At 47.6% G+C, this 15,143-nt stretch overlaps 1 protein-coding gene across 5 annotated transcripts in view; it reads left to right on the plus strand.

The window, feature by feature from the left end:
* The window catches only part of Rgs12 (regulator of G protein signaling 12), a 101,055-nt gene that overhangs the window by 12,079 nt on the left and 73,833 nt on the right, over positions 1 to 15,143 (plus strand). For all 5 annotated transcript variants that reach the window (XM_057772281.1, XM_057772282.1, XM_057772283.1 and 2 more), the window contains exon 2: positions 3,179 to 5,163. In XM_057772281.1, the coding sequence (XP_057628264.1) occupies positions 3,283 to 5,163 (1,881 nt within the window). In that variant the 5' untranslated portion in view covers positions 3,179 to 3,282. The remainder of the gene's footprint in view (positions 1 to 3,178; positions 5,164 to 15,143) is intronic.

A 15,143-nucleotide genomic window follows, 5' to 3' on the forward strand; every position in this document is an offset into this window, starting at 1 on the left:
AAAACAAGAAGCTATAAGGCTGAGCCATGTTGTGGCACCCATGGGTCTGGTGACCTCGCTAAAGTCACGGCGTCCCAGGGCCATGAGTCTTCCTGGAGGCTTTGTTGTCTCCATCTTACATCCTGAGCCCTATCCTTGGGTCCTCCAGACACACACGCTGTCTCTGCTGAATGACACCTCTCCCCATCCCTTTCCCTGGGCTCCAGGGTTCCATGGAGCTCCCTTGAATGGTCAGGACTATCTGTCTCCCTGTCTCATATCCTTCACATCAGCTTGTTTGCATGCTCTGTGGTTGGAGAGGGAGCATGCATGAGTGTGGGCATTACAGTGCAAGGGCCACAGTTCTGCCCATTGCTCCCCAGAGAAGACCCATGTAGTTGATTTTTTTCTTTTTGTTTGTTTGCTTTCATTTCTTTTCTCTTCACCCTTTGGAGGCCTGTTGTCCAGTTTCCAAATAAATACATGGAGTCTTATTCTTTCTTATGAATGGCCGGTTTTAGCCTGTCTTGTTTCTAGCCAGCTTTTCTTGAATTATCTCATCTACCTTTTCCTATGGGCTTTAACTTTCTCTGTTTCTGTATTTCTTTTCTTCCATTCTTGTTCTGTGTCTGACTGAGTGGCTGGGTGGTTACCTCTTCTTTTCTTGCTGCTTGATCCTTTTCTCCTTCCATTTCCTCTCTGCCTGTCAACCCCACCTGTTCTTGCCCCTGCCTTGCTATTGCTCATTCAGCTCTTATTTAGGCCGACCAGGTGTTTTAGACAGACAAAACAATGCAGCTTCACGGAGTTAAACAAATGCAGCATAAAGAATGCAACACATCTTTGTGTCAGTAAACAAATGTTACACAGCATAAACAAATGTAACACATCTTCAACTAATATTCCACAACAGATCCACTGAGATCTTAAAACAGCTTCTTGGTCATCTTCAGTGTGGAGTGGAGACTAGGGCTTCTCATATGCTAATCATTCTCTGTATAGGATTGTACTCCCAGCTCCAGTATTGGTGACTAATAAATTATTAATTTAGCATCACTTAGATATTAAATGATGCCATATTTTATAGATAAATTGTCCTTTCTTCACTCCTGTGTAGCAAAAGTAATTCTCAAACATGCATCTTGTGTCCCCTTGTTCTCACTGTTGGGACCATTCCTGCAGTCTCCTGATGCTCTCCCGCTGCCCTTGCCAGTTAGCCTTGGTGTGTCTGTAAATCATTTAGAATCTGTTCACAATTCTGTTACTGGAAACTATCTCAAGACACAAGAATGTCTTAAGAGAGTAATTAATTCAACGACGTGTTCTGCAAACACCAAGCTCGTCTTTATAGTTTGGATCATCACATTCCAGCCACTGCTGGATTGCCTTTCCTTCCTGACACAGGGTCTCACTGTAGCCCAGGCTGATCTCCTCCTTATAGAGATCTCCTGCCTCGGCCTTCTGATGTAGCAGTCATAGATATGTGTGTATTGGTATCTATTTTTTTCTGTGTGTGGTATATGTGTATAAACGTGTTTGTGTATGTTCAGGTCTTTGTGACAAGGTCTCACTGTGAATCCCTGGCTGCCCTTGAACTCACACAGTCTGCCTGCCTCTGCTTCCTGAGTGTTGGGCTTAAAGTTATAAGCCACCACATATGGCTTCCACCTTATTTTTTGAGACAGGATTACTCACTGACCCTGTAGCTTGCCAACCAATAGACTCCTAGCATCCTGCCCTTCTCTGGTACTGGATTTATAGGCATGTGTTGCTTTGCTCACTTTTTAATGCCAAGGCTCAAACTCAGGCCCTTGTGCTTACATAGAAGCACTTTACCAGAGGAGTCACTGTCACACCCACTGTATTTTCTAAAGCATAATCTTGAAGGAGTCTGAGGCAGTAGAGTTCTCACAGCATTAGACACCCATCCAAGAGATGCCTGCATGCTGGGATGGCGCCTGCCTCCCCTGGTGGGAAAGGTTTCTTGTGCCTCTGCGGACTGTGTGACACACAGAGACAATGTGACTTATGTCTGTACTTGCTCTTCTTTGGGAGGCTGGAGTTTTCATACATGCTGTACAGAAGACACAAGTAGTGACAACCCTAGACTCTGAGTCTTTGCTGGGCCCCTGCTTGGACAATTCACATGTGCATGTTGTCACAGCTCCTCGCTAGAGGGACTTAAGTGTGTCCTTGTGACTTCCCTGGGAGAAGATTCTAGAAGCTCATGCATGGTTTCTTGGGCATCCCTGTGTATCTTCCCCTCTGCTGATTTTACCTGGAGTCCCTATATTGTAATGAGTCTTAACCTGGTGTGCCTCCGTGCCAAGTCCTAGGAGTCCTGTGGATCACTGGCCTGGGTGGTGTGGGGACCCTGACTCTGGTCTGCTCTCTAACCTTTTTGTCTTTAGAGTAAAGTAGCTACATTTTCACTTTCTTAAGGCTGATTAAAAAATACCCTCAAGGAGCTAGGAGAGATGGCTCAGCCATTAAAGGCTAAGACTCACAGCCAAAAGGACAAAAATACCCTGGAATCTTAGGCCTGGATTTAATGACAACCAGTACTTTATGAAGTCATGCCCCCTGGAATAAGTAAGTCAGTACAGCATTGTTTTGCTTTGTTCAATTGCTGTTTTTATCTCTTCTCTTGGATGACCTTCATGGTTTTATTGATTGAGGTTGTTACATACTTACGTGTTTTCCTAGCATAGCTCTTTGTTCAAAATAAATTAATTGTGGGGGAGTCATGGGATATGGAAGTGCATTTTGTGGAAGGAATTTGGGATCAGGTAAAAGAGTTGGGTGGTGATCTTTGGGGCCTTTGACCCCAGAACAGCAACAAACCTTGCTTTTAACACTGGACCTACAAGGGGTTCCATGGAGCTTTCAGGGGAACCTAGGCCTGCGCCTTAGCCTCTGTCTATGGAGGCTGGATGCAGAGGCCTCCAAGTTGTTCAATGGATATCCTCTTCAGGATCCTGAAGGAGAGAGATCACAGCTTTCCACTGTGATAGCAGGGCTCTTAGCCTGGCATCAGATCCTCCAAATTCAGATGGTTTGCCTTCACCTTCACATTTACGTGGTGACTGTAGAGACTCTGGTGGTTTTTATTGTGAATTACCATGTAGAGTCAGGTAATGCCAGTAAAAGTTAGAGATACAGGATCTTTAATAACAAGGTATTTGTATTTCCTCCTTAGGGTAACATTTCAAGACAAAAATACCTCAGTAGCATTCAACATTCCTTGAAACATGGACTCTTTGGACTAGTGTGCCATGCAATTGGCCTTGAAGGTGCACCAAGATGTACAGGGCAGGGGAGCCAGGGAAGCGACAGCCTGGCGCTGTGGCCCCTCGAGTGAGGAGCGTGGAAGTGGCCAGAGGCAGAGCTGGCTATGGCTTCACCCTGTCAGGACAGGCACCCTGTGTGCTCAGCTGTGTCATGAGGGGCAGCCCTGCGGATTTTGTGGGTCTCCGGGCTGGAGACCAGATACTAGCCATCAATGAAATCAATGTGAAGAAAGCCTCGCATGAAGATGTAGTGAAACTAATTGGGAAATGCTCTGGTGTTCTGCACATGGTGATCTGTGAGGGCACCAGTCATGTGGAGTCCTGTTCCAGTGATGAAGAAGGCGGCCTGTATGAGGGAAAAGGCTGGCTGAGGCCTAAGCTTGATTCTAAGGCTTTGGGTATAAACAGGGCAGAGAGAGTTGTGGAAGAGGTGCAGTCTGGGGGGATTTTCAACATGATTTTTGAAAGCCCAAATCTTTGTGCCAGTGGCCCTGAGTCACCGAAGCTGAAGCAGAGGTCTTTGTCCGAGTCAGCTGCTTTGCGGCTTGATGTTGGTCAGGACAGTCTCTGTGCGCCACATCCCAGCATGCTCTCCAAGGAGGAGATATCGAAAGTTATCAATGACGACTCTGTATTCACTGTGGGGCTGGACAGTCATGATGACTTTGGACTAGATGCAAGTATTTTAAATGTTGCCATGGTCGTGGGCTATTTGGGCTCCATCGAGCTCCCTTCCACAAGTTCCAACCTGGAGCATGACAGTTTACAGGCTATTCGTGGCTGCATGCGCCGCCTGCGGGCCGAGCAGAAGATCCATTCACTAGTGACCATGAAGGTCATGCATGACTGTGTGCAGCTGGTCACTGACAGGGCTGGTGTGGTGGCGGAATATCCTGCAGAGAAGCTGGCATTCAGTGCAGTGTGCCCAGATGACAAGCGGTTCTTTGGACTGGTGACCATGCAGACCAATGATGATGGAGGCCTGGCACAGGAGGATGAAGGTGCCCTGAGGACGTCCTGCCATGTGTTCATGGTGGACCCAGACTTGTTTCATCACAAGATTCACCAAGGCATTGCACGGAGATTTGGGTTTGCATGCACAGCTGACCCAGACACGAGCGGCTGCTTGGAATTCCCAGCATCTTCCCTCCCTGTGCTTCAGTTCATCTCTGTCCTGTACCGAGACATGGGCGAGCTGATTGAGGGTGTGCGGGCCCGTGCCTTTCTAGACGGGGATCCTGATGCCCACCAGAATAACAGCACCAGCAGCAACAGTGACAGCGGCATTGGCAACTTCAACCAGGAAGAGAAGAGCAACAGGGTGCTTGTGGTTGACCTGGGTGGGAGCTCCAGCAGGCATGGCCAGGGCAGTAGCCCAGGGTGGGAAGGTGTGAGTGGGAGGAGCTCACAGCCTTGGGGTGCACCCTGGAATGGAACTTTCTGCCACGACCCAGAGGTGGGCTCCCCATTGGAAACCAGCCCCCACACCGACAGGTTCTGGGACTTAACAAAGCCTTCAGGGCCTACCTCTCATATGGAGGTCCCTCCAACCTCTTTGAGGAGTTCTGTACCCCCTTCCAAGAGAGGTGCCACAGGTTCCAGCTGTGGTTTCAACCAGAGGTGGCTCCCAGTCCACGTGCTCCAAGAGTGGCAGTGCGGACATGCCAGTGACCAGGAATCCTACACAGACTCTACTGATGGGTGGTCCAGTGTCAACTGCGGCACGCTGCCTCCCCCCATGAGTAAGATCCCTGCAGACCGGTACCGGGTGGAGGGCAGCTTTGCTCAGGCCCCGCTGAGCACCCAGAAGAGGGACTGCTCCAGGAAGGCTTTTGGAATGCAAAACATTTTTGGGCCCCATCGAAATGTTAGAAAGACCAAAGAGGACAAAAAGGTAAGTTGGAGGACGTTCAGAAGGAACAGCTTCATTGTAACCTGAACAGTTGCCACTCACAGCCCTGGCTCACTCCCAGTGGCCTTGTGGCCTCTGCAGACTGTCACAGTAATCTGCTCTGCCCTGCACTGAGGCTTTTGTCCTGCTCTGCAGCCTCTGCCTTGGTCTGCACCCTGACCTTAGGCTGTTGTCTGGCTGGTTTTGTCAGGACATCTGTACTGGACAGGCAGAAACCTCCTGGTTTGGCAGGACCGCCCTCCTTCTCTGGCTCCTGGCCATGCTGGTTGCTAGAGGGCTCCTTTCCTGGTGCTCCTCTGAAGCCCGTTTTGTGTCTGATCCTGAGTTGTCATTGCAGTGTCTGAGTGAAAGGCTTATAGAAGCAAAGTGGGCTGACTCTCTGGGGACCTCCCTGGCGAATCCCTGGGGCGGCTTAGGTTCTTTGCCTGCAGCTGATGGGGCCTTTGAGTATCACTGCCTCAGAGAACCTGATATGTCAATGGTCAGTGTCCCTTGGGGACCTCTGGTTTCCTGTGGGATCTAAGTTTGGAACGTAAGAGGAGAAAACCAGACCTTCCTCCAGGACTCTGTTCAGTGAAGGCGGTGCTGTCTGAGGTGAGGTGCTGGCCACAGCATGGCTCAGTCAGTGTTTACCTCCTTGTTCCTAGGAAGCCATTCTCAGACACTGTAGTTACAGGCATCTTTCTGTGTTGGTGCATATTTTTGTTTTAGTAGTGGGAAACTTCTCCCAAGCCTTCCCTTCCCGGTCAGGGCAGGGAACGAAACAAAGGCTGTAGCTGTCTCATTGGTGGGGATTTGTCCCAGAGCCCTCGTAAGCTGCTGTGATTTTTCATTATGACTTGTATCTGGGAAGGAAGGGTGCTTCTGGTGCCCTGTCCCCAGATGGTCACGGTAACACTGGTGCAGCTAAGTGTGGATTTAAAGCAAACACACAAGCTGAACTGATTTTCAACCTCGTTCTTTTTCATTTTCTAAAAATAAAATCAAGTCTTAGCAGGTTGCTTGAGCTGGAGGCTTTCTTTGTAACCTAATGCAGTGGATTCCCATCTTGGTGAGCGCAAAGTCAAAACAAGCACAACTCAGATACAGAGAGTGGGAAGGAGAACAAGGGGCCTTCCTGAAGCAACGGCCTCTTGAGCAGAGGAAGCATGGGGACCTAGAGATAGTCATCCGGGCAATGTCCCATCCCTAAGCGTCTCGGTTAAGGAATGCATTCCTGAGCCTGCTCAGTTTAATATTGTGGAGCACATTCTTAAAAAATTCATGCCTCTGGGCATGCTCAGTTTATGCCCTAAAATTTCAGCTGAAAATAAAGGACAGGACTGTGCAAGGCTTGGGATTTGTTAGAAACAGGGGAGGCCAGAGGGCTGAACTGCCTGGAAATGAGAGGAACAGAAGTTGGGAAGGGAGGGAACAGTTGGAGGCTGTGGATAGCCAGTGGTCAGCTTTACAGTACACTGGTTCTTGTCAGCATTTGCCGGAAGGCAGCTAGAGCAGCCAGGATGTGGTGGGGTCACAGAACACAGTGCAGTGATGTAATCAGGGAGGCTCAGTGTGTCTGAGGGTGACCAGGAAAGAGCTGAAGCTATTAAGATGAGGAGGAGAATATAGAAAGGGGTGTGGTTTAGAAAAGTGACAAGGAAGAGACCAGACACTCTGAGGAGGCTTGTGAGAAGCAGCAGGTGGTGGTTTTTTTAATGACAGGGGCACTTGATGAAGAGACTTGGGGGGGAGGTGCAGCTGCCCAACTGTAGTGGCTATCCCCCTGAGGAATGTCCGGCTAGAGATGGCTTAGCCTTAAAGGCTAGGCTCACAACTAATACTATAGGAGAAATGTTGTCAAGGTCGTTGCAGATCTGCCTCCACCACGTGGAAGAGATCAACACTTTAACATGAACGCCCTCCAGTGCCTCTGTGGCAGTACTGAGTAGCAAGTGGGCAGGGTATCTGCAAGGCCCCAGGTACAAGAGCAGGAGCTGACCTTTCAGAGTATCTCGGTGCCTATTGCCTACCATGACACCCCTGCCTGGCCACACGGTGTCCCTGGGTACCATCTGTCCTTGTCGAACCTTCTGTCTAGTACCAGACAGAGTAGGCCAGTGTCCCTGGGAGGCAGACTTCATGGTGAGAGTGTCCTCTCCCCTCCAGAACAGTCCCAGGTTCTTATTTGTCTGCTTTTTTTTGTTAATTGACTTCCCTGAGCAGAGGGTGTGGGGTTTATTCTTTGTTATGCACCCATGTAGTGTCTGCCTGGTTAGCTTTGTGACTGACGCATGATGTAACAGAGATGTCAAATCTTAGGTGCCTGAGACAGTCAGTTCTCCTGCCTTAGCCTCCTCTTCCTTCTCAGTTAAGAACTGTGGCTTCCTCGGGTCTTTACTGCGCGTGTACCCAGCCCTATAGCAGCTTTCTAGGTTCCCAGGAATACGTTGTCACTTTCCTCACCCTTCCCTCCCCACCCACTGTCGGGGATCTACTTCCCTAGCTTTTCCTTTGGAGCAAGCCTTGGCCAGATGCTCCTTCGAGGAGGTTCCTATGACCAGGAGCAACTGTGCCCAGGCAGTCCTGCAAGCAGTGAGTACAAATGCATTTTAGCCAGTAAGGTGGTTGTCACCTGTCCCCATCTTGGTAAGAATGAAGTAAACAGACAGCAAAGAGTACCAGGTGGAGGTACTTTGTTGTCAGTTTGGGAGTGACCTTAAGTGGGGTAAGCCAGCCTGCCACACAGGATTTAAACAACAGAAGCATAAACTCTGGTGAGCAGCGGACAGACAGCCAAGGGCTGAGAAGGGTTGCAGCTTGAAGCTCCCAAGGTCCTGGGATGCCAGTGATGGGCCGCCTCTTGTAGAGCAGGTCTGCAGCTCGGCCTGCAGGTCTCTGAAGTGGTGTGTGGTCTCACTGTCTGGAAGCCAGAACAAATTCCTGTCTGTATCCGATCCATGAAGTCTCAGAGACCTAGGCAGGAACAAGCCCCCTCAGTCTGCAGCTACCCATCCAGTTCTTTGAAGAGCCCTGACTTCATCTCTTCTTCTCCCATTGAATTCTAACACACCTGCAAGCAGCTTCTTGCTGAAGTCCTGATTTATAGGACATCGGCTGGGCCCTGACAGGATCCAGCCTGGTGGAGAAGGAGAACCCTGACCCTACCCCAAATTGCCAGAAGTTCAAGTTAGTTCTGGGGTCTGCCTGCAGGGACACTTGTTAAAATGTTTCAGGCAGCTCAGGTTGCTGCCTGCCACTTCCTCGTTTCCTTTAGAAGGGGTTTTTGTTTCATTTGCCACTGCTGTAACCAGGACACTTTAAACCGTGGGCTTGAGCCTGCCAGTTGGCAGGGGACTGTCAGAAAGCTCAGAGCTCATATGCCCCTAACATCAGGACTGCCATAGCCCAAGGCTTCTCCTCCTGGGGTGTTCTTGCCTTCACCGTCCTCACTTAGCTGCAAGACTCCCACTGAACAGCTTGGGGGGGTGGGCGTGCAAAAATGGTGATGCCCCCTGAGAGTGGACCCTCCCACCTCCATCTGCTGAAATGCCAGGGAGGGTAGTGGAAAGGACTGAGGGAGTCGGGTGGTTGGAGTTGAGAGGGCCTCACTTGGTTTGGGCTTCCATGATGGCCAAGCAAGTCTCTCTTCTCTTTGATCTCAGGAGGCAGAGAAATGTTTTCACTGAGTGTGCAGTGTGTGGATAGGACTGCCCTGGGCTGGGAGATAGATGTTTGAGAGGCTCCTTGGGGCCCGAGGGTAAATACTTGTATGAATGTGTACGGGCCATGCCAGGTTGTTTGGACTGAAGGTGGAGTTGTGTTCTTCCACAGACCTGGGTGGTCAGGCTGGTTCCTCCTGAGGTAAGCCTTGTGTGGGGTCATCTTCTCCATATGTCCCCAGAGTCATCCTGTGTGTGTTCTGATCCCCTGTGTCCATCATACTGCATCAGGGTCACCCAGTGAGCTCCTTTGACGGGCACTTGTCAGCAGGTGTCGGCATGTGCTGAGGTTCTAGGTTTAGGATTCAACATGTGGCTGTCGGAGAGTACAGACCAGCCCGCGACAGGTAGTGACCTCCTGGAATTGATGGAGGCCGTGCCTGTCTCTTAAAGTAGCCAGTGCCAGACTTGTAAATGATAGCACCGGATGTGCTCAGTGATAGGCATGAGAGTAATGTTGGGAGAAGGGGGTCAGCACAGGAACGAGGTGGCTCAGAACAGGCAGTGGTCTCACCCTGTGCTGATACCATGACAGGCAAGGGCTCTCACTCTGAAGTATTAAAGCAGCAGTTACATGACTCCCTGCCAACCCACTGAGCTGTCAGGGGTAGGCATGAAAGGCACCAGAACGGGACTCAGATGTGATGTGGTAGGCTATCACAGATCAGACTGGAAATCTGCTGACTGCTTACGAATGGATTGAATTTGCATTAGGCATTATTTGAGCTTTAAACTGAATTCTTTTTTGCTTTTCTAGACAGGGTTTCTCTGTGTAGCCCTGGCTGCCCTGAAACTCACTCTGTAGACCAGGCTGGCCTTAAACTCACAGATATCCAGCTGCTTCTGCTTCCTGAGTGCTGGGATTAAAGACGTGTGCCACCATCATCAATCAAACTGAATTCTATGCAGTGTGGGTTCCTTTGCAAGTTAACCTTCTTGGTTGCCTGAGTCCATAGATGATGGAGATGGAGGCAGAGCTTGAGTCCCTGGAATTGGGGTTGGAGTTTCAAGAGAGTGTGCTGTCATTCATGAGGAGGGACAGTGTGTGACTAGTAAGACTCCTCGTGCCAAGCGAGAACAGCAGCTCACAGAAATGCACATTTAAATCCCTTTCTTATATAAAGATTTTAGTGTCCTCAAGCCATTGTTAACCATTCACGTTTATTTTTTTGCTTTTAAAATAATTGTGTATGTATACACAGGTGGCCATACACACATGTGCTGTAACACACATGTGGTCAGAAGACAACTTCTGAGAGTTCTCTTTTCTCACTGTGGGCTCTAGACTTGAACTCAGCTTCGTAGGCATGTGCAGCGCGTGGTTTTTCCTGCTGACTGTGTGGCTAGCCCTGGTGTGCACATGCTGATGCAGCAGGTGATACCACAGGCCTGTCATCCAGTCACTCTTGGGCTGAGACAGGAGGATAGCCCATTCAAGTTCTGCTTAGGCTACATAGTTCAAGGCCAGTCTAGACAGTGTAGTAAGGGTCCATCAGAAAGGAAAAAGAGGGCGAGGATGTGGTCCATGGTAGGAAGCCTGCCCAGTGTATGAGGCCCTGCATTCAATACCTACTTCAACCTCCCATCCCCACCACATCAAACCAACGAGAGACTTTGAGCAGGCAGACTGGTAATAACCATTACCTTAGGGGCCAGTGAGAGCCAGGGAGCCTATTTTCATCTTGTGTCTATTTTTGTGATGGAAATATAAACTTTGTGACTAAGAAAGTTTCCCTAGATGAAAACACATTAGTTTAGATAGTTTAAATTTTTTTTATTTACTGCTATCATCATTGTTAATGTGTATACACATGCAAACATGTAGGCCACAGCATGCATTTGAGGTCACAGGACAACTTTGGAGTTGATTCTCTCCTACCAAGTGCTGGGGGACTGACTCAAATCATCAAGTATGCTTGCTAAGTGCTTTTACTACTAAGCCATCTTGATGGCCCCTAAAGACTCTTTTAAAAAGAACAAGCCAGCTGTAACTAGCACTCAGGGTAGGGAGGAGGAGGGTCAGGGGTTCAAGGCCATATAGTGAGGCTCATCTGGGCTACTTGAAACCTTGACTCCAATACAAAACAAAACACAACAATCGTGGAACAGTGAGGAGTGGAACTGGAAGCAGTAATTCCTCCTTCACGCTGGCCAGCAATGAGGAACTTACCGAGACCAAGTCTGGATTCAACAAACAAGAAAGCTCTGCATTCAACAAACAAGATTTGTCTAGTCTTTCCTTGTATGAGAGGAGGTTTCAAAATAGATACTTTCTCCTGGTACTATCAACAAAGACCACACCTAAAAAAGGCCCCATATTGTTACCTCCCTGAGCAGGGTATCTGTGGCCATCCCGTGTGTGAACTGAGACTCAGCTCTGTCTAGCCCCCAGTACCCACCTCATGTCTTTGATGAACGAGTTGGCCAGTGTTCCCATGTGAAGTACTGCCTGTCTGGAGATGTGTGCTCTGTGCAGCAGCCCCCTTGCAGTGCCAGCCGCCAGGATGGTGTCTGACCTTTGGATGGTGCCTCCGGAGGGTGAGCGGACCTGGGGTTGCAGAGGAGCTCTGCAGGTGGAGGGATGTAGACGGGTGTGCCTGCCACCCTCTCCTTTGTTTAGTTTCCGGGAAGGAAGACAATTGAGAGTCCTGCTGGAAGAGCCCCAGCTGAGCAATTGGCTTCCCAAACATGGCCATTTGCTGCCCTTCCACTGTGTGTGGATGCTTTGCAAGTCTGCGCTTGGCTTATAGTAGCCCGGCACAACTTCAAAGCTTTCCCTGCGATGTTAGGCGTAGCTGCAGCTTGATCACCTTTCTGCTGTATGAATGTTCCATTGTGTAAATGTGTCACACACAGCTCTTATGTTCCTATTTTTCTTAGTTTTCTCTTTTGCACATGAATATTTTTCTGTGTGTACGTCCGTGAACCACATGTGTGCTTGGTGCCCAGAGTCCTAAGAGAGCTCTGGATTCCCACCAAGAACTGGGGTTACAGGCAGTTTGAACTGCCTTACGTGGGTCCTGGGCACTGAATTTGAGTCATCTGGAAGAGCAGAATACAGTTTTAGCAGAACCATCTCTCCAGCCCTCTGTTGCAGGATCAATGCCATGCGGGCATTCTTGCCGGGTCTGGGTGCGGTTGTTGGGCTCCTAGCACTAGCGGTGGGTAACTGTGGCTTATGTTTGCATTGATTGTGAAGGTTGCTGGTGCATCTGCTCACACCTCTTGTTTGCTCACACACAGTTTCTGCCAGATTGTCTCTTCTGGGAAGGCAGGACTGTAGATGCTGACTACTTGCTCTGTGATGATAGTAGGACCACACATTTACAGACACATGTGCACTCACATACACCCCAGCCTTTCATGGTTTTGGATGCCTAGAAGTTCCTGGCTTTCCTTTAATCATGTGTATAATCTGTGTTTTACATAGTAAAATTCTACTACCTTAAGATTAGATATTTTTCCCTGCCACAATATTTTTAGCATTAACTTTTTAATGTGTGTGTGTGTGTTGTGTGTAGTGTATGCATGTATATGTCCATGTGTGTATGTAGAAGTCAGAGGTTGATGCTAGGCTGTCTTTAATAGCTTCTCTACTGTATGGTTTTTTTTTTTTTTTGGTTTTTCGAGACAGGGTTTCTCTGTAGCTTTGGTTCCTGTCCTGGAACTCCCTTTGTAGACCAGGCTGGCCTCGAACTTACAGAGATCCGCCTGCCTCTGCCTCCCGAGTGCTGGGATTAAAGGCGTGCGCCACCACCACCCAGCTTCTACTGTATGTTTTTGAGGCAGGTTTTCTCATTGAACCCAAGGCTAGTTGCTTCAGCTAGATTGACTGGCCAGTAGGCTTCTGGTATCCTTCTGTTTGCTGGGAATGCAAGCACACATCCAACTTATTTTTTAAGATTTACTTTTTATGTTAAATTCTGTGTATGTATTTGTGGGGGGATATGCACGTGAATGTAGGTACTTGCAGAGGCCAGAGGCATTGCATCCCCTGGATCAAAGTGGTTCAAAGTGGTTGTGAGTGTTAGGATTTAAACTCAGGTTCTCATGCCTGCACAGCAAGCACCCTGTACACTAAGCCATCTCTCTAGCCACAGAGATAACTTTGTGAATAGAATCTGGTAGGTGAAGGTTCATCGCAGAGGACATCATTCTAGCACTGAGTTTATCCTTCACCTACATCAGAAATGTCCCATCATAGATAACATTCCCCGTTTTTGTCTAAATAAAAAGGAAATGTTTTAACTTTAACATAGTAAAACTACAAACAACAAAACAGTTATCAAAAAGTAAGAATTACATTTACAATATTTAGTTTATATTTAGCAAATTTAGAGAAAATGTTCCATTATCTGTCTTTTCTTGGTGACTTCAAAGTGGTATACCTAATTTACTTACATAATTAAGGAAAACTGCAACTATAACTATCTAGTCTTCAACTCCATCACAGACCCCCAGAAGGATATAATAGTACCTAACAACAAAGACATTTGGCTGCTTGGACAGTCACCCAAAGTTCTCTGCTATGTTGGGGCATCTTTCATCAGCCTACAGGCCTAGAATATCTTATAGACTCTTCTTTAAATGAAGATTTTTTTGTTTTGTTTTGTTTTCTCAAGACACGGTTTCTCTGTAGCTTTAGTGTCTGTCCTGGAACTAGCTCTTGTAGACCAGGCTGGCCTCCAACTCACAGAGATCCACCTGCCTCTGCCTCCTGAGTACTAGGATTAAAGGCGTGTACCACCACTGCCCGGCTCTGACAGACTCTTCTATGAAGCAGGAATTTTGAAGAACTGTCCTGACTTGTTTTGGTAACAACAGTCACTTTCCTGGGGGTCCTGCATGTCCAGTTAATACAGCATACTGTCAGCAGTCAAGGCAAAGCAGTTTCTTGCCCAAATGGCTAGCTTTGCCACACTGAAAGCAAACCCCACATGGAAGTTCTTTGATGACTGTCATCTTTTTATGAAGTAGGTTGGTGCTGCCAGGAGTAGATGTGTCTTATTGTCATGAAAAATCTTAAATTATTCAACATTTTAAATGCCATAGTCTGTAGGTCTTTGAAGTAAGTGTTTGAAAATCATTTATCTGTCTAAAATATACCTGTTTAACTTTGGAAACATACCTAATGTGACTATAAGTTTGATTATTATACACTACTAGCCTCATTTCTTAACTATACATTGCATTTTTAAAATTAATTTATATATATTTTAAAAAAACAATCTTTTCTCATTTTACATACCAATCCCAGTTCCCACTTCCTCCCTTCCTCCTGCCCCTTCTACCTTATCCTCACCCCACTCCTCATCCACTCCTCAATGAGGGAGTCAACAAAGTCTCGCATATCACTTGAGGCAGGACCAAGGCCCTTCCCACTATATCTAGGCTGAGCAAGGTATTTCTCCAAAGAAAATGGGTTTCAAAAAGCCAGTTCAAGCATTAGGGATAAATCTTGGTCCCACTGCCAGTGACCCCATGAACTGCCCCAGCCATACAACTATCACCCACATTCAGAGGGCCTAATTTGATCCTATGCTGGTACCCCACTGTCAGTTCAGAGTCAAAGAGCTCCCATTGGCTCAGGTAAACTGTTTCAGCGGGTATTTTCATCATGGTCTTGATCCCTTTGGTTCCTTTCTTTCTTCAACTGGACTTTGGGAGCTCAGCCCAGTGCTTCACTGTGGATCTCTGCATTTGCTTCCATCAGTTGCTGGATGAAGGTTCTATGATGGTAATTAAGGTGGTCATTAATCTGATTACAGGGCAAGGCGAGTTCAGGCACCTTTTCTACTACTGCTTAGTATCTTAGCTTAGTATCTTAGCTGTGAATTCCTGGGAATTTCCCTAGTACCTTTAAAATGAACTGTGTAAGCACAATACCCCAAACAAGAGTAGAAACATATAAACAGTATAACAAAAATAACTTTAATTTTATATCAGTATACCAAAAATCCATGCCAGTGCAAAATATTTGATTTCATAGTTGTCATTTTAGCCTATATTTCTATATTCCTCTAATAACAAACATCCACAACCCACCAAATAAAGACCACCCACCCCATATCTTGGGAAATGTAGGCATCATTTTCTCTAAATTGCTTCCGCTGTCTGTGGGCATAGCATCTTTAGAGGTCCCCAAGAAAACGATAATTGCCAAGTCCTGGTTGGACCAGCAGTAACCTTTATTGATATACATTACCTGTCAAGATTCAGGAGGTCTTCCCCGTTTAAACCTAATCCATATTAATTCTGAAG

This window comes from Chionomys nivalis, chromosome 6, assembly GCF_950005125.1.
Source record: "Chionomys nivalis chromosome 6, mChiNiv1.1, whole genome shotgun sequence".
Lineage (NCBI taxonomy): Eukaryota > Metazoa > Chordata > Mammalia > Rodentia > Cricetidae > Chionomys > Chionomys nivalis.